Here is a 19,968-nt window from a genome sequence, read left to right on the forward strand (position 1 = left end):
CTCCTCCCAAAAAACGGCTCTCCCTCCAAATCGACTATTACCTCTCTCCACCCCATGTCACTTACTGTGCAGAAAGGACCCGGCCAAGCGCAGGGTTCGGTGGTGGGGTCGATGATTACTTTGACCGTGACTGTACCCTTGAAAATTTGATGAGATAAAAGGGGGCAGTTGTAATTAATCTTTATGGTAAAATGATTTATTCGGTGCTACCTGTACTGAGGGATTACAGATGTCCTCCATTAAGCATCTACTTATTTGAATCTTCTCATAGATATATATGTCTTACTGTGGATCTGTAACTACTACTGTTTATATCATGGCTGTGTTTCTAGATCACATTGTGTTGGTGAAACAACATAAATTGATATTTATTTTCCCATCAGCTTAATTTTATAAATGAATGACGAGTTCCTGGGGAATATTTTGTGTTCATACTTTTTAGAGACAAATGTTATATAAAAAACAAACATGAGGTATATATATTATTTTATCAAATCAGATCAAACATAAATAATACCAAATATATGCACAGAAAAAAACAACAATTATTGAAGATTTTATTGATTTACGTCCGAGTATAAGCACATTACAGTACAGTAATATCTCCGTTAGCTTGAATCCCTCAAACTCTGAACTCTCCGATAGCTGGAATTAAAAATTTTTCAGAAAATCGTTCCTAAAGCCGGAAATTTCTGAAAAATTCCAGCTTTGGGAATGATTTTCCGAGGGGCACATTTTCCGGAAAATTCCGAGAAATTTTTTCAGATACCCGGAAAATTCCAGGAATGGGGGAGTTTTTTTCGGGTTTGAGAGATGATGTAATGGTCATTTTCTGTAATTTCCGAAAAAGTTTCCGTTACCCGGAAAATTCCGGGGATGAGGGATATATTTCTGGGTTCAAGAGATGATGTAATGGGCAATTTCTGGAACTTCCGAGAACATTTTTTCGTTGCCCGGAAAATTTCTGAAAATTAAGGGATGATGGATTTTTTCCGGCTTTGAGAGAGTCGTCTCGTTACTCGGAAATCTCTCAATCCGGAAGTGCTCTGCACCAATTGTTCCGGCTGACTGAGATATCACTGTATTGTACTATGTGATGTTCTTGTTGTAATTGTGTGCACAGGAGTTAGGTCATGTGTCACACTCTCTCAACTGATGTGTTGTACTGTACTGGGTGTGTCAGGCAGTTGATTCATGAAAATAGACATAAGAGTCTCTTAGCCTTCTCATGAATCATGTTGTTGGTGATTCTCATGTTTTTCTGGTGCTGGTCCTAAATCCAAATTTCAATGTTATTTTTTGGTTTCACAATATTCTCATCACGAAGTCTGCTCCACTTTAACACTCACAGGAACACTCGGTTCAGCAGAGTCGTGAATCAATCACCTGTTCATTCTTCTTAATGTGCCACGCTGGATTCTTTCAAACCAAACAACCGGTCAACCGCGATGGCGCTCATTCTTTCCTTTAACTTATCTGATAATTGAACTTTCTTGGTGAGGGTCATCACTGACTTTTGCCTTTTATGTTTCACTGCACTAGCATAACTAGCACTAGCAAGTCTTTTAGGGGTAATTTTCAACAAAAAACACCTATGTTTTGAGCACAACACGAGATGCTGCGTCGTGGATAATTGATGAGCACAAACAATGGAGAGGAGACATTGTGGACATGTAGAGGTGACTTGCAGTGCTTCCACAGAGGCTCGTGATCTAGCTTCCATTTGCTTACTGTCAATGGTAAACCCTTTTTAATAACAAGTGTTTACTGTACTCATTGTTTGTCACCCTGCCTTGCTTCACACACACAACAAAAAATGTTGCAAGTATAATTTGCATCCATTCTTAGGGTTCACAATACTGAACATGTATGTTTCACTCCTCTCTTATTATGGTCGCTTGGCTATCACCAGAATAGCAGCTTCATAAAATATGGATTTTGCAGTTAAGGTTTTTATTTAAAATCTTGGTACAGTGTACTGTATGCTTGTACAGCATGACCTCAAAAAAGGCAGGAAATAGATAATTATTTAGGTACAATAATTATATTAACACATATGTTTATCTTCTTTTAAACCTAGGTCATGCAGCAGTTGCTCAATGGGCTGTACTACATACACTCCAACAAGATCCTTCATCGAGATCTCAAAGCTTCAAATGTTCTTATCACAAAAAATGGAATTTTGAAATTAGCCGATTTTGGTCTGGCTCGAGCAATTAGTACGAGTAGACAAGGACCAAATAGGTTTGTACTACTAGTTTTAAAGTTTATGTGCTTTTGAAAGGTTTTTGGTTGAATGAAAGGATGTTATATATTTGCCTGAATTTAATATTTATATTTGTGATATAATCAGATGTTTAATAGATTTAGAAGAGCAATAATTTCTCCGTAAAAAGGCTGCAGTGAGTTATGAAGGGTAGACATACAGTACATTGCTCAGCATAATGAGGATATCTTCATTGTAGAGAAGGTTTATGCTTCTTGTTAACAAGGTTTGAGGGTTTTAGAAGTGCATGGTCAAATTGCTGGAACATACATTAGGTTGTAAACTGTGATGCTACACAAGCTTATTTTGATGTTTTTCTTAATTGGTCTTCCTGCAAAATTAACGCCACATACAATTATCTTTTTAATATCTGGAGTTCTTGAGACTTGGGCCATGCTGCTGGGTCTCCAAAGTGCCAATTTGTTGAGAGTATTGTATTACCTAATTGACCAGTCAAGCTTCCTTCAGAAAATACAACTACAGAGTATCAGTCTTCTTGTACAGTATACTGAAGGCTTACTGTACAATGTGCTGTATCCACACTGTCATGGGCAGTCATGCTTATGGGACCCACAATTATCTTTTGTCTTGGTCTTGTGATCTTTAGATATGGATGACATTACTAATTTTATAACTGACACAGTGGATTGGGCAACTCATGTACAGTTTTTCTGTCGACAAGCTTATGGGTTTAACCCCAAGGTTCCCAGGAATGTTATGTAAGGGAAGGGAAGTGCAGTCAGTATATTAGTTTTGATTAAAAGACTATTCCTGACTGACGTTAGGGGGCTCTTTTTAGGAATTTTAATACCCCTTATTAAGTCACCTTACATCATAAGAGCCATCAGGCTTTGGGTTCTGCTACGAAAAAAAACAACAAAATATAAAAAAGTTTTATTCTTTTTCAGGCTTATGTTTAAATAAAAGAAATAGAGCTTTACTTCAGAATATTTTTATTTAATTTTTTTAAAGATTGTCAGTAAAATTATTGATATTGCTTCTCTCTTTCACTTACAGATATACAAATCGTGTTGTTACACTATGGTATCGCCCACCAGAGCTTCTTTTAGGAGAAAGAAACTATGGTCCCCCAGTTGATATGTGGGGTGCTGGTTGTATAATGGCTGAAATGTGGACCCGCACACCAATACTACAGGTGAAGACAGCTTTAATTTTTATGAAGAGGTTCTGTAGATGCTTCTTGATATATAGAACTTATTAATCCCCATACCTGATACTTTTTCCTGCTTTGGATACTGAATAGTGGTGGGTTACTTTTCCAGCCATACCTGAACCCATCCATTTCTTAAACAAGGGTCTTCATTTGATGTGGGTGTTGCCATAGAAAAGTCACTGAGCTATGGACAAAATTGGTTCCATAACCATCAGTCGCTTCTCACTTTTAGAAAATAGTGTCTTGAGACTCACTCCCTGTGACATCATTGTTCGTGTAGGAAATTCTAGATTATTATTTGCTCTAAGTGTTAGGAGTGTGATGAGTCAGGATGCTTCACAAATCATTATTTTTACATTGCAGATTGTATTACATTTGTCAATACCGGTATCCTAAACTGGTAAATTCTTTGAAAATTAAAAAAAAAATAGCAGTTAGTCAAAATTACAATTCTTCAACATAGCAATATTTAAAATATATTTTGTGCAATACCTTTTTTAATTCCATAACAAGTTCACCACATACAACACTGGTCATATAATGTTCTTTTCATTATGATTCCAATAAGAGCAAAATATTGGAACAAATGTCCATGCAGAATAGCATCTGGAGCTTATTTCTACCTCCTTCCCTGTTGATAGCTGGCATGTGGTGTCATGTGTAAACACGGTTTGATCCTTGACTCTTTATTATTCAACTTCCTTAGCATTGCTGGCTGTACAGAGATGCTCAATCCACCATTTTGTGATTTTAATACATATTTAAGTTTGATGTCATTTGCAAAACAAAATTCAGATTTTTTCTTTTCATTTTAACAGGGGAGTACCGAACAGCATCAATTAGCCCTCATCACTAAGCTTTGTGGCTCTATTACACCAGATGTTTGGCCTTCTGTAGAAAATTATGACCTGTACAACAAAATGGAATTGGTTAAAGGACAACAGCGACGGGTGTGTGAGAGACTCAAACACTACGTCAGAGATAATCAGGTATTTAGACTCCAAACTAAATCAAGTTTATTTGATGGAACTAAAATAATTGTCAGCTATGTGTGAATCTATATATTCAAAAAATTAGTTTACATAATTTGTGAACTGGTTGGCAAGTTGGCAGGAATGCCATTGTTTGGCACTTTATCCTAACTTTACAGCATAGTAACTCACCCTTATTTACTTAAGGGAAGGAGGCCAGTGGCCTGTGTAGGATCCCTCCATTGTTCTTGGTAAGTTTATCAAGGGCTATTTTGAAACCAACTAGTTTTGTTCTTGATTCCACAGACATTCCATTGGTCTACCAACTTGTGTGTGTAAAAATATTACCTTATATTCATTCTGCATTGTAACTTGCTGAGCTTGTACAGTCATTTCTGCTACAACGCGATAGATGTGTTCTTGTGAAGCCTTGCCAATATAAATTCGCACAATAGAAATAACAGGGCTTATGGAGAAAATAGGGTTTGGTGCAGATTACTCAAAATTGAATCCAATATAGTAGTTAGCCGGCATCTTCGTGGTGTATATTAATACAGTATAACCTTTTTTTTCTATATTTACAATTTCTTTCCGTTCTTTTTTTTTTCGCCCCCCAGGCTCCGTTGTGGGTCGTTTGACCTGTGCCCGGGTGGGCTAATTCCCGTAAAAAAAACAAAAACAAAACAAAACAAAGGATAGCACAGTCTAAGTAAATGTTAGATTAATTTGTAATAATGAAATAATACAGTAAATGTAACACTTTACCTTGAAAAAATATGAAGATAACTTGATGAAGGAGAAGGGTAATTTTGAGGTTGACGAGTCATGCAGACGGGGGCTGAGAGTTGTCATCATCATCATCATCAGGTGCAGTTGTGGCTACAGGGTTTGGACGAAAAAAAACTTTTAATTCCAGAAGTGGATGGCTGTGGTTCAGTGTCTTCAGACTGTTTCTTGGGAGCTGCCTTAAAAAAGACATCTAATGTTTGCTGCTTTGCCATTTTTCTTCTTTCATAAAGAAGCTGTTCATAAGGTGCCAAGTAAGATCTTACACCACGAACTGCAATCTTGCTCTGTTCTGCATTATAGTCGTTATCTTCCAAGAGCTGCAACTGCTTCTCAACTTCCCTCAGGATAGAAGACAAAAGAGAAGTGGTAAGCTCTTGTGGTTTTGCATCCTGGACTTCATCATCTTCTCCATCTTCTATTTCCCCAGCAGCAACAAGTTGTTGTAGATCAGCTGTAGAGAGGTCTTCACAGTGGGACTCAAGCAGGTCCTCAACATCGTCACTCTCCACTTCTTCAAAGCCAACTTGCTTTGCAAGAGCAACACAATTTTCTTTTATTTTGGGAAGCTCCTATGATGAATCAAAGCCTATAAAATCATGAGTGAAATCTTGGAGAAGCCTCTGCCAAACTCCACTCAAGCAGTCCTTACTGACATCACCCCAGGCCTCCACAATGTCAATTGCATTCTTGATATTAAAACTTCCAAAATTGAAGAACACTGGCCTTATCATACCCCTCCTCAGTAGCTGCTGAAGAACACTGGCCTTATCACACCCCTCCTCAGTAGCTGCTGAAGAACACTGGCCTTATCACACCCCTCCTCAGTAGCTGCTGAAGAACACTGGCCTTATCACACCCCTCCTCAGTAGCTGCTGAAGAACACTGGCCTTATCATACCCCTCCTCAGTAGCTGCTGAAGAACACTGGCCTTATCACACCCCTCCTCAGTAGCTGCTGAAGAACACTGGCCTTATCACACCCCTCCTCAGTAGCTGCTGAAGAACACTGGCCTTATCACACCCCTCCTCAGTAGCTGCTGAAGAACACTGGCCTTATCACACCCCTCCTCAGTAGCTGCTGAAGAACACTGGCCTTATCACCCCTCCTCAGTAGCTGCTGAAGAACACTGCCTTATCACACCCCTCTCAGTAGCTGCTGAAGAACATGGCCTTATCACACCCCTCCTCAGTAGCTGCTGAAGAACACTGGCCTTATCACACCCTCCTCAGTAGCTGCTGAAGAACACTGGCCTTATCACACCCCTCCTCAGTAGCCATGACAGAACACTGGCTGGCCACACACCCTCCTCAGTAGCTAAGAACACTGGCCCCACCTCCTCAGTAGCTGCAGAACACTGGCCTTATCACACCCTCCTCAGTAGCTGCTGAAGAACACTGGCCTGGCCTTATCACACCCCTCCTCAGTAGCTGTTGAAGAACACTGGCCTTATCACACCCCTCCTCAGTAGCTGCTGAAGAACACTGGCCTTATCACCCCCTCCCAGTAGCTGCTGAAGAACCTGGCCTTATCACACCTCCTCAGTAGCTGTTGAAGAACACTGGCCTTATCACACCCTCCTCAGTAGCTGCTGAAGAACACTGGCCTTATCACACCCTCCTCAGTAGCTGCTGAAGAACACTGGCCTTATCACACCCTCCTCAGTAGCTGCAGAAGAACACTGGCCTTATCACACCTCCTTAGCACACTCTCCCTCCTCAGTAGCTGCTGAAGAACACTGGCCTTATCACACCCCTCCTCAGTAGCTGCTAGAAGAACACTGGCCCTTCACACCCCTCCTCAGTAGCTGCTGAAGAACACTGGCCTTATCACCCCTCCTCAGTAGCTGCTGAAGAACACTGGCCTTATCACACCCCTCCTCAGTAGCTGCTGAAGAACACTGGCCTTATCACACCCCTCCTCAGTAGCTGCTGAAGAACACTGGCCTTATCACACCCCTCCTCAGTAGCTGCTGAAGAACACTGGCCTTATCACACCCCTCCTCAGTAGCTGCTGAAGAACACTGGCCTTATCACACCTCCTCAGTAGCTGCTGAAGAACACTGGCCTTATCACACCCCTCCTCAGTAGCTGCTGAAGAACACTGGCCTTATCACACCCCCCTCCTCAGTAGCTGTTGAAGAACACTGGCCTTATCACACCCCTCCTCAGTAGCTGCTGAAGAACACTGGCCTTATCACACCCCTCCTCAGTAGCTGCTGAAGAACACTGGCCTTATCACACCCCTCCTCAGTAGCTGCTGAAGAACACTGGCCTTATCCACCCCTCCTCAGTAGCTGCTGAAGACTGGCCTTATCACACCCCTCCTCAGTAGCTGCTGAAGAACACTGGCCTATCACACCCCTCCTCAGTAGCTGCTGGAAGAACACTGGCCTTATCACACCCTCCTCAGTAGCTGCTGAAGAACACTGGCCTTATCACACCCTCCTCAGTAGCTGCTGAAGAACACTGGCCTTATCACACCCCTCCTCAGTAGCTGCTGAAGAACACTGGCCTTATCATACCCTCCTCAGTAGCTGCTGAAGAACACTGGCCTTATCACACCCCTCCTCAGTAGCTGCTGAAGAACACTGGCCTTATCACACCCCCTCCTCAGTAGCTGCTGAAGAACACTGGCCTTATCACCCCCTCCTCACTGCTGAAGAACACTGGCCTCACCCCTCCTCAGTAGCTGCTGAAGAACACTGGCCTTATCACACCTCTCAGTAGCTGCTGAAGAACACTGGCCTTATCACACCTCAGTAGCTGCTGAAGAACACTGGCCTTATCACACCCCTCCTCAGTAGCTGCTGAAGAACACTTTGGCTCCTGTACTCACACCCCTCCTCAGTAGCTGCTGAAGAACACTGGCCTTATCACACCCTCCTCAGTAGCTGCTGAAGAACACTGGCCTTATCACACCCCTCCTCAGTAGCTGCTGAAGAACACTGGCCTTATCACCCCCTCCTCAGTAGCTGCTGAAGAACACTGGCCTTATCACACCCCCTCTCAGTAGCTGCTGAAGAACACTGGCCTTATCACACTTCCTCAGTAGCTGCTGAAGAACACTGGCCTATCACACCCCTCCTCAGTAGCTGCTGGAAGAACACTGGCCTTATCACACCCCTCCTCAGTAGCTGCTGAAGAACACTGGCCTTATCACACCCCTCCTCAGTAGCTGCTGAAGAACACTGGCCTTATCACACCCCTCCTCAGTAGCTGCTGAAGAACACTGGCCTTATCATACCCCTCCTCAGTAGCTGCTGAAGAACACTGGCCTTATCACACCCCTCCTCAGTAGCTGCTGAAGAACACTGGCCTTATCATACCCCTCCTCAGTAGCTGCTGAAGAACACTGGCCTTATCACACCCCTCCTCAGTAGCTGCAATCAGGTTCTTCAATGTGCGCCTTAAATAATAGGCTTTGAAAGATGCTATTACACCTTGGTCCATTGGTTGAAGGAGAGATGTTGTATTCAGAGGTAGAAAGAGCACTTTGATAATGTCAGAAAGCTCAGCAATGGTGGGAGGGCGGCTTGATGCATTATCTAAAATAAGGAGAATCTTAAAATTTATATTCTTCTTGCAATAACTTTTAAAAATATTTTAAAAAACATCCACAAGAAGGTCAGAAAAGATTTTCTCCGTCATCCAACCTTTTTTGCTTGACCTAAAGTAGACTTTGGGTAACCTTTTAAAGCTCGCGGGTTGGCAGAGTGATACACCACCACAGGCCTCAGTTTTAAGTCTCCACTAGCAGTGCCACCCAAGAGCACTGTCATACGATCCTTTGCAGCCTTAAAGCCTGTAGTATTGGACTCAGGCATTTATTTTAAAGTAAAAAGTAATTACTATTGACCTCAGAATATCTCTTAATATCAAATGCACATGGCTTCAAAATGGCCTCAAAATGGCCTCAAAATGCCTAAGATTTATGTCAGATTTAAAAAACTTCGGGGCTATATGGCATCACTGTTAATTGATTACTTACATCCCCCACTGTGAACACTAGAAACTTTCTGTACCTGGGAGCAACAGGCACGTGATAATAGACATCTTCGAGAACCACTTTTGAGATCCAAGCATTGGGCAGAAGTAGATGCTTCAGATGATCATAAGTGAGCACCTTGAATTTTTTATTATTTATTCATTTATTTTTTATTTTTTAATTAACTGCTGTTCAGGACGGAAAGATTTAAAATCCACCTCAATTTGTCACTGCCTTTCTTGGGGACGGAACAGGCGAGACATGAAACACTTCTCTGACTGCAACAGTTCTATCACACCTCTGTTTACAGTTGAATTACAAATTCTTTGAGTAAGGGGGTTGGTTTCTCCACCCACAACTTTTTGGACCCCCCTTTTTGAGATTCTTGGATCCGCCTCTGTTTTGGGTCTGGTAGGATATAAATTTCGCTGGGTTGGCCCGCAAAAAAATACCTGAATCGAAATGCGGCCCATGACTGAGGAAAGGTTGCCCTTACCTGTCATAAACTAAAAAAACTATCGTACAATAATATCAATGGCATGTTAACTATACCATATGTTTGTCTTACATACTCTCAAACTGTATAGAAGGACGAGTTAATTACCAAGCGAGAACATAGCTAAGCAAATTATACTAATTTCCTGAAATATGATAAGTGATACTGTAGGTGCATCTTTATCACTGCTGGTATTTAATTATCCTTATCTGATTGACAAACTTACCCAGATCCTTTTCCAAAAACATTACCTACCACCTTCTGTTTACTCTCACTTCTCTCCCCTTTTCAGGCTTCTTATCATAATACCTTTTCATTTTTCGTCATCCTTCCCCTACCTCTCCCTCTGTTCCCCTACTACTGTACTCCCTCCCCGCCACCGCCTCCTCCTTTCATTGTGTCTTTCTTCCAAGGCTTCGTTTTTGTAAGTGACATAATATATCATATCACAGACTCCAAAGTATGTACACCACCAGTAGGAGATTAATTGAATATGAAAGATATTGGAAGCTAGATATTAAGTGAACTTTTTAACTAATTTGAATATGTACATATAAAATAGGCAAGTAGATTGACTCAAGTCTGTGTTGTTGAGTACATGTATGTGCCATTAACATTTGACCTTTCTTCTGGCAGGCTTTAGATTTGCTAGACAGACTCCTCACCTTAGATCCACTTAAGAGAACAGATTCCACTTCTGCTCTGGACCATGATTTCTTCTGGACAGACCCTATGCCTGGTGATCTGTCAAAGATGTTGTCACAACACACTCAGGTAATTATTACACATAATGCTACTTTTGTGTTTTTCAAATATGTATACAGTACAGGTATACTGTACAGTCCTTAAATCTTTGTGAACATAACAGATCTATAGTTTAAGAAAACTGATGAAGGTCACCATATGGATTATAAAATGTCACTGAGTTTAATTCAGCAATGTCTTTTGGAAATCATGGGTTGTGTTCCAAAACCCAAAATAGTACACAAAGTTTTGCTGAATTCGAAAATAATCTCCCATCCCCTTGTGAGTCAAAAGAAGTACAACCTTAGGTGTCATGTTTGTGTATCTCACAGACCAGTTCACTACACTCTCCTTCTGAGGAGAGAAAAGGAAATAGAATGAAAGTCTTCCTTTCTTTCTTTCTTTCTTCCTTTGTGAAGCCAACACCCTTGGAGTGTCGCCTGTAAATAGCAAGTGATTTACCTACCGCTGGCACCCCATATCCCTATCAGTCAAACCTCTCTTGGCTACCAGACTTTCCCATCCATAGATATATTAAATAAACCAGTTGTCTCATACATTACAGTGCAGTACTATCAAGTTTTCCTTGATCATAAATACCACAATTAATGTCTTCCGTATCTTAGATAATATTGACTCATACTTCTTAACACAAACACGTGATCCATACACATATTCCATTTTTTTAATCCGTGTTGTTCTTCCCTTAAAACACTCTTTGTAAAGGCCAAATTTTTCTTCTTACAGAGTATGTTCGAATATTTAGCCCCGGCAAGAAGACCGGGTGCATCTAACCGACCAGTGATTCAGCCTCGGCAAGCAGACACTGTGTCCTCTTATCAAGAACGAGTATATTAAGGAGAGAGTGAGCTTTTAAATTAGGTTAAATAGAGTATTAATGTTATTTTCTTTATAATACATTTGTGGTTTATGGGCAGGTAGTAATGTTGATTTTAGATGAAGTGCATAATTATCCTTCTGGCAAAATCATATTTTTATTTTGATAAAAGGGTACATATAAATGCCAAATATATGTACAGTATATAAATTAATTGTTTTGTTTTGTTTTTTAATTTGTTGGAAAAAATTTGTATGTAATTGAAACTTGTATTCTTTGGCTCTCAGGTTTTTATGTTTTTAAGGTGAATGATGTATAGCTGTATGATTAATACCCAGTTAGGTGGTTAAGATGGGTTAATAGTAACTTGAACTATCACCATTGGTCATTGGAGGCTGTTTTTTATCAAGCCTTTTTTCAACGTACTGTACATTTAAATGACATCCACTAGCCTTCATCAGTAATATGAATACTGCCTAGAAATCTCAATAAGAATGAAATATTCATATGGACTGGAATTAAAAAATTGACACTGTACAATCAAGGTCATGATACTTGTGATGATATAGAATAGAAGTGGAAGAGCTAATGTATTTTTCTGATAGTATCTGTATAAAGTAATATTTCAGCTTGTGATGTTGGTAGAAGCATTAAGGAATGTTAATAGCATGATGCTTTTTTATGACAATTGTAATGTTCTTAATTATTGAAATATATTCTTCTTTGTCTCTACATAACTCATAGTGCACCAAATGATAGCATTTTGGTGCAAGGCGTTATTGCATCTGCTCGTAAATTTTCTTGTACAGGTATCCCTCGAAATATGAATGGGTTATTTCTCCCTCAAAAAAAAAAAAATAAATAAAGTAATTTTCTTAAATTGAATAACAGAGGAAATGGGAAAAATAGAGTTCAGCTCCCCATTGACAAAAATATCCCAGTATCATATCCTAAAAACACAAAATTGGGTCACAAACAAGAAAAACTACCTACGGTAACTAATGGTAAATTGTACACAACTAATGTAATTTACTACCTAACTAATGGTAAATTGTACACAACTAATGTAATTTACTACCTAACACATTAAAACATCAATAAAATACTATCAAGATGAAAATATGCAGCTAAAATTATTAAAGAAAAGCTAAACGAAAGTTCAACACAGGCGCCATTTGCATAGGCGCATGGCCACCCTCAAGCAACGCCATAGCAACACTTCTGCCGACCTTTAGCAATGCTGCCCCTCCTGCTCTCACACACAAAGAAATGTTTATTCCATTTTTGTTTTTGATAACTATTTTTTTTATTTATTTTTGTACATTATATATGTAGGATTGTGTGTTCATGTAACTTAGTAAAAAAAAGTGAAGAAAGTTAAGTTTGTCTATCCAAAACTACGAGTTGAAAAATATTCATAACATAACCCCCTCAGTTCATCCTGCTAACTCTCGCTGGTGCATGAAGAAATGTTTATTCCATTAATGTTTTTGACCGTATGATAACTATTTTTTATTATTTCTTTTGCACATTCTGTATGTAGGATTGTGTGTGCATGTAACTGAATTAAAAGAATAAGAAAGTTATGTTTATATACCTGAAATTACGAGTTGAAAAATAACCATAACATAACTAACTCCTACCTCAGCCTGGTAGGGATAGCACTAGGGGGATGTGGCCATCTCAGCTGATTCCCGGGGGCACATGATTTGATTTGTTGCCGGACCCAAATTTGTGTAAGCGGGGGAAGTGCTTGAGCGGGGAAGTGCTTGTAACACTTAAAAGAAGTGGTAATTTAGGAACTTCATATAAGCGAATTTTAGTATCGTGAACGTTCTTATATCGAGGGATACCTGTATAACCTTACCAGCACATTTCTTTACAGTATGTCTTGTAATTAATTATGCTTAACATGATGAGAAATAGCCCTCCAATTTTTATTATTAGTTTTTGAAATACTGTACCATGTATTTATGAAGGAAATTTTTTAATATTTGGACAATATATTGCAATTACAGTCCAGTGAAATGCAACCCAAGTGGAATTTTGATACGTATATAAATATTTATCTCTGTTTAGACTTTCTCAGCTTGCTCTAGTGAAATGCTGAAGCAGTACTAATATTGATACAGTCCAATGTTGTAAATACAATGTGTTGCTTACAATATACAGTATTGAAATTGTTCTTACCAAAGCTAAAAAGCTATGAAATGAGTGTTTCATATTGCAACAATGCAGTATTTATTTGATCATATTCATACTGCAAGAACCTCAAGATGAAATGCCATACATTCTCGGGCTCCCTTCATACTCTCTAATCTTCTTTTTTTTCCCTGTTTCAACCTTTGTATGTTCATACTTTTTAATTTTTAATTTCCTTGCTTTCTCATCTTTTTTTTTTTTTTTTACCAAATAATATTTGCGTAGCTTTTTTCATCGCTAGACTAGCTGGTAGAATTCTTCAACTGTAGCCTGTGACAGGATCGCCCATTGAAGTGAGCTATCTTTATATAGTAGTACAGTATAGAATCCTTGTTCATACTCAAGATGACTGATGAAGCAATAGAACTTGGGTGTCATGGATCATACGTGATCACTAGCTGGTGGTGCTCCTGCTTGTCCTACCATCTATTGAGGATGGGGGAAATTGTTTATTTTCATCAGCTGATAGATTGTGTGTGTTAGATATTAAACCGTTAAAGATATAGTTAATGAAATATATTAAAAATAGTCAATGGTTCTCTAAGAAATTAAATAAAAAACAAATTTAATGGTGCTCTCATGCTAAAGGTCACAGCCTCAAGGTAAAGAAGCCACAATGACATTGAATGCTGCAACACCACCGAATGTGAGCTCCTTTATGACCACACTTGACACAACTTTTGGTACATTCCAGAGCATTCCCTAAAAATCTTTTTACCCTGACTAACTAATAATGACAGAATGTGAAATTTGAGCACAAACTTCGAACAGTGAACAGGTATACAATAGGTCTATAAATGGAGATTTTTTAACTCTTTACCGGTGCTGATTGGTTGATGATGTAAAGTTGTAAACAAATCCCACTGGAGTATGATCACAATACAAACAATAATTTAGATCTTTTGAAACACTTTATTTTTTTTTTCGGACTTTGTTATTGTGAAGAATCATTCCCAGATGATTTATTAATAGAGGTATTACGGTTCTCTCTTGTGTGCTCCTACTTGTTTTCTTAGCTCCTTTCTTTGACTTGTAGAGCTCACTGTTGACCCCCTTATAAGGCTTCAGTACTGTACAACTTGATCCACCCAACACAATAGTGAGAGAGGAGTAAGAGAAATATATTGTGGGCTAACTTTATAAATTTAATGTGGAAATGGTGAAGACGACGAATGTGTTGAGTTGATTGTTTCTTTTTTTTTCTTAAACAAACTTTATATATAACTGTATTTGTTATATATCTTTACATAGATAGCTGTGACATCTGTATTGAGAAGACCAATTCCTTTTATGCCCTCTTGTAAAATCAGCATGGGGCATTAGTGTTTGAGTACTGTATATCTGGCCCTCTGTTTGGTTATTTTTTTTTACCTAGTTAGGCATACAGTACTGCACTCCATTTTTACGGTATATTTAAAATTATTTTCTTGTTCTTTACATTTTCTCTTTTATACCCCTGTTGGTGTCAGCAAGGGATGTTTTTGTTTTGTTTTTTTTACTTTGGTTAAAGTTGTTCCCATTTAGGTGGGCCAAATATTTAAAGAAAAGAAAAAATCAGTACAGTGGACTTTGGACTTATAGGAATGAAGTGCTCTTCATAAAGCTTTAAAATGCATGTTAAAGTTAATATACATTATTATCATCGTCATGATCTCTCTGATGCCATATTGCTTTTTTACCACTTGCCCTTCAGGACTGTGCAGGTGTTGTTGGCTGCCCTGTTAGTTGTTTACGTACTATGCTTTTTCATGCAACATCTCTGGAAATATGCAAGATAATCACCTTAATCCCCACTTCTTATAAATCTTCATGATTTCCAGTTGTGCACTGGCTAGTCATATAATGAAATTTTGTTCTTGCTTGCTTTTAGGTCCATCAGTTTTGCAGCATTTGGGTTGTCATTTACTTTTAGAATCCCTGATTTGGTGAGGTATGTAATGTTTGAGTTGTGCACACATATACAGTTATCCTTTTTCTAGCAGACTGTGATGTGGATTTTTATATATAATTTTAGCTGTTTGGTGGTGGTATGCATGTTCAGTTGATTTATTCACACGTATAGTATGTTATTGGTAATTATCATCTCATAGAAACTGTTTCCTTAAATGATGACAACATCTTCAGTACATTAGGTAGCAATGATTATAATTTTCTGAAAGTCTAACAGAAACATTAAAGAAGCAAAACAATCTGGATCTTGCAGCACTGTATAGCATGAACATACGGTACAGTAAACCCTTGCTATTCACGAGTGTTAGGTTTCAAGGAATGGCGTGAATTGGCAAAACCACGAATAGCAACTTATACTACCTTATTGCACAACTGTATACCTATACTGTACTGTGCATGAGAAACTTAAGTCACTAATACTATTTACACTGTTATGTGGAAGTTTGGAGCTTGATAAAGTAGTGTACTGTACATAGGGAGTCATCTGGTTACTGAAGCACAGGTGGTATCATCAGGATCAGTTCGAAGAGGGTGATGCAGTGGTGGTTGGTGGGGAGGTGGGCGGCTGGGAGGTGGCGTGTGGCTGGGAGGCGGCGTGTGGCTGGGAGGCGGGTGGTGAGGAGGAGGGTGGAGCAGCAGCGGTAGCAGCTGACTGAGTGAGGGAGGGAGACGAATCAGCTGGGCGAGCGGCTGGTTCTTTCTTGAAAAACATCGTGATTGGTACAGTAGTTGTTTCCTCTTGGCTTTGAGGTCTTTAAACATTTCTTGGTAGGGAAACAATACCTGGTTGATTCCTCGGGCCATCTTTAGGCTCCGTTCCCTGGAAGGGTCGTGGTCAATGAAATCAGTTACCACCTTCACATGTCGAAATAGTTCACCAAAGTTGTTCAAGCCCCAACCTTCTTGTTGCAATTCATTTCTTCCTCTTCATCTTCCTCAACACTTATTACCAACTCTTCCAAATCCTCTTTTGTCAGTTCCTCTTCATGCCCATCAATCAGCTCTTCCACGTCTTCAGCAGCCACGTCCACAAATCCCTCACCACCAAATTGACGTGCAACACTCACAATGTCATTCACATCCTTTACTATGGACAGAAATCCCTGGAAGTTATTCACACACTCAGGCCATAAGGTTTGCCAACAAGCATTCACTCTCTGGTTTGAGTTTATTGAATGCTTCACTGATGTTGGTAATGCAGTCCTCGATGCCGTATTCCTTCCAATACTTGCTAACATCAAGGTCAGGGTCTGTGTCCATGTCATTATGGATATGACCAAAAGAGCGTCGGGTGTAATATGCCTTGGAGGTGCGTATTACACTCTGATTGCGAGGCTGAATAAGAGCAGTGGTTTTAGGGGGTAGGAACACCACCTCTACACCTGAATGTCTAAACTGCAAACTTTTTGGGTGGCCTGGTACATTATCTATCAATAATAACACCTTGAATTCCGTCTTCTTGGAAGCCAGGTACTTTTCCACTTCCGGGATGAAGCATTTATGGAACCAATCCAGGAATGCTTGCATAGTTATCAATGCTTTTTTGTTGGACTGCCAAAAACTGGCAAAGGGTTCTTGTTTTTTTAACCTTTAAAGCCCTAGGGTTTGCTGAGAGGTAAAGCAAAGCAGGTTTGATCATGTGGCCGGCCGCGTTGCCACAAGATGATCGTTACTCTGTCCTTGGCTGCCTTGAATCCAGGGGCACGCCTCTCCTGCTTGTTTATGTACGTTTTACCAGGCATCTTTTTCCAATATAGACTGGATTTATTGGCATTAAACACTTGCTCTGGTCTATAGCCTTTCTCTTCTATTATTTTCTTTAACTTTGCAGGAAATGCATCTGCGGCTGTGTGGTCAGCTGATGCTGCCTCCCTAGTCGGTTTCACATTATGGAGAGAGAATATTTTCTTAAAATTCTGGAACCACCCTTGACTGGCACTAAAAGTTGGTTTGGTAGCCGCACTAGCTCCTTCACGAGGGCTCTGAGATGATACCACAGAACTAGAGAATGAAATTTGGCATGAAAATTCATAATATTCCGAGTCAAATGTTTTTATTGGGCATTTCCTTCTTAATAATTATCATGTTTACATTTAATATACTCTTTTAACCTTTTGAAGGCAGTGGTGGCAGCTCATGATGTTACTCACTGGACGAGTGAATATTGAAAAAAAAAAAAAAATTAAGAACGTTTGAATCTTACCACAAACAATGATTCACTCCAATCCCATGTCAAAACCACACGAGTGGAGACGTGGCTCATGGAAGCTACCCAAGTACATTCTTAATCCTTGTCATTCAAATTCCTTTAAAATTTACTAGACAGTTTGTCATCCTCTTTTATATTACTTTCACTATGCATGGGAAGGTCATTATTGTCTCACAAATCAAATACCTGTATAATGGTGTCAATTTCCTCCTGCATTGAGCACTACATACGAACAGGTGTGTTATGTCTCTTCTGATCAATGGTCCAGCCACTACTAGTGGGCAAGAGGCCTACACTGCTTCAGGACAGTTGTCAGAAGGCTCAGCAAAGAAATAAAAGCAAATAAAATAAATAAATGATAAATTGGGCCTGTGAAACATATAATGCATCAGTTGCATGAAATGTTTGGTTTATACTGCGTCTGTTACGGAATATGTTGGCAAAGGGTTAGCGACAATAGATCCTTTATGTTTCCTTAATGGCACAATAATTTGAACCAATACGTCTTCACCACCATCTCCTCTTGCTGACTGGTTGTTTATAGACTCAAACTAAACTTCTTCATCATATTAATCTGCATCTTTACTCCATTAAAATATCATCCATCCTTCCCATTTTGTTGTGCATTTCCATTTATGTCTACAAAATGCAAGAGTATGTGAGAGAATGTGAGGTAACCTAAGTTCTTGCACTTGGATTTATCTTTAAGTACAGTATATCTGTGTAGTTTTGCTTTACCCAGATTCAGAGCTCAGCATTACATCTTAAGCAGTTCATAAGCTTTTTGGTTTCCAACTATAGTATACAACCTTGGATGTTGAAAGTTCAAGAACCATTATAAAAACATTGTTGAAGAAGTCGGCCTGTTGGTTTACCACTTTCAAATCACTGTGTTGGCAAAGATGTCACTTTTTGCACTACACATGTACTATAAGCCAAGGATATGGGAATTCTGTGTGGAGTAAAGATAATAGAAACAAATATGTCTTAGCAAGTATACATGAGATCAAGGAACACCAAAAATTGAAAGAAAAAAAATGACTAAAGGAAAAAGTACCAAGTGGGAGGACCTGGAAAAAGTACCAAGTGGGAGGACCTAATAGAGATAAGTGAAGGATATAAGAGGGGTTCAGGAGTTGGTGCAATATTATACTGTATTAATTGGAAATGTGAGCCAACTATTCCTGTAGAGCAGTGGTCCCCCAACCTCTTGTGGGCTCTGGGCCACATTTATCATTGTAAATATTGTGGAGGGCACCAAAACTTTGGATCTACATTCAAGAAAACAAAAATCTCATTTGGTATATGTACAGTCATTTGCAGTTTCACAATGTTACCACTTTCATATTTTATACATTTACTTTTGGACAGGACGTGTGTATTTACTCCAGTGAGAAGGCTGGCTCTCTCTCTGGGCCCGGTCTGGGGTAAATACACACACCTTGTACACGACAGTTGTATCAAGTTATTATGTATTTTCTTTAATTTGACTCTTACAAAGAATCCAAAATAATTCACAATTTACTAATAAACCTTTGTGGGCTCCATAATATGTCATGAACTACAGGTTAGGGACCACTGCTCTAGAGGAATGAATGACCCTCTGTGGTATGGGTTAGCAAATTTGGGGATCGCTTGTTATTGACACTGTCTTATAATTAATTTAGTATAATTTGTGATCATCTAGAATTTTGATCAGATATGTTGATTCAATTCATCATCACACATAAATCACATAGTTATCCATACTATTGTGTTGGATGAAGAAATAAGACTGGGTAACTCCAAGCAGTATAATAGTTCAGTCTCCTCTACATGGGATGACAGAATTGACATAAAACTTACAAAGAAACTAGTAGTGAAAGTATAAGGATAGTACAAACTAATACAATTATTTTAATAAATAAAACAGATCAGTAATGAAATTAAGTTCATTTATATCCTAAAATCATGGTGAATAGAATAACAGGCATCAATTTCACATTTGCCTGCACTGTATCTTCCTTTACATCACAAAGTTGATATGTCATTGAGTTTATATCTTTAATATCTCTTCTGCTTTCTTACACTTTCCAATTTGCTGTTTCCAGTCGTCATCTTAAATTTATTTGACAAACAATATTTTTAACCTCTTTAATTGTAATTAAAGATAAATTAAGTCATATTTGTCTCTGGTTTGCCTCTCCCTCTCTTAACTTTGGGTCTACTGTACAGTTCTACCACTTGTACATTGTTTCTTCCATTTGGCTTTCAAATTATTCCTTAACTCAACACATCTTTTCCTCACTTTTATCCTGTCTTATCATTGTATCAGATCTGAATGATAAACTTCTTTTAAACTGTCT

At 39.0% G+C, this 19,968-nt stretch overlaps 1 protein-coding gene across 6 annotated transcripts in view; it reads left to right on the plus strand.

Moving 5' to 3' along the window:
* LOC121876392 (cyclin-dependent kinase 9-like) overlaps positions 1-19,548 on the plus strand; it is a 56,286-nt gene extending 36,738 nt beyond the window's left edge. For all 6 annotated transcript variants that reach the window (XM_042381465.1, XM_042381466.1, XM_042381467.1 and 3 more), the window contains 5 exons: positions 2,081-2,244; positions 3,284-3,422; positions 4,259-4,429; positions 10,317-10,454; positions 11,172-19,548. In XM_042381465.1, coding sequence (XP_042237399.1) covers positions 2,081-2,244; positions 3,284-3,422; positions 4,259-4,429; positions 10,317-10,454; positions 11,172-11,282 — 723 coding nt within the window. In that variant the 3' untranslated portion in view covers positions 11,283-19,548. The remainder of the gene's footprint in view (positions 1-2,080; positions 2,245-3,283; positions 3,423-4,258; positions 4,430-10,316; positions 10,455-11,171) is intronic.
* The last annotated feature ends 420 nt before the right edge of the window (positions 19,549-19,968 follow it).

Source organism: Homarus americanus, unplaced genomic scaffold, assembly GCF_018991925.1.
Source record: "Homarus americanus isolate GMGI-L3 unplaced genomic scaffold, GMGI_Hamer_2.0 scaffold34921, whole genome shotgun sequence".
Classification (NCBI taxonomy): domain Eukaryota; kingdom Metazoa; phylum Arthropoda; class Malacostraca; order Decapoda; family Nephropidae; genus Homarus; species Homarus americanus.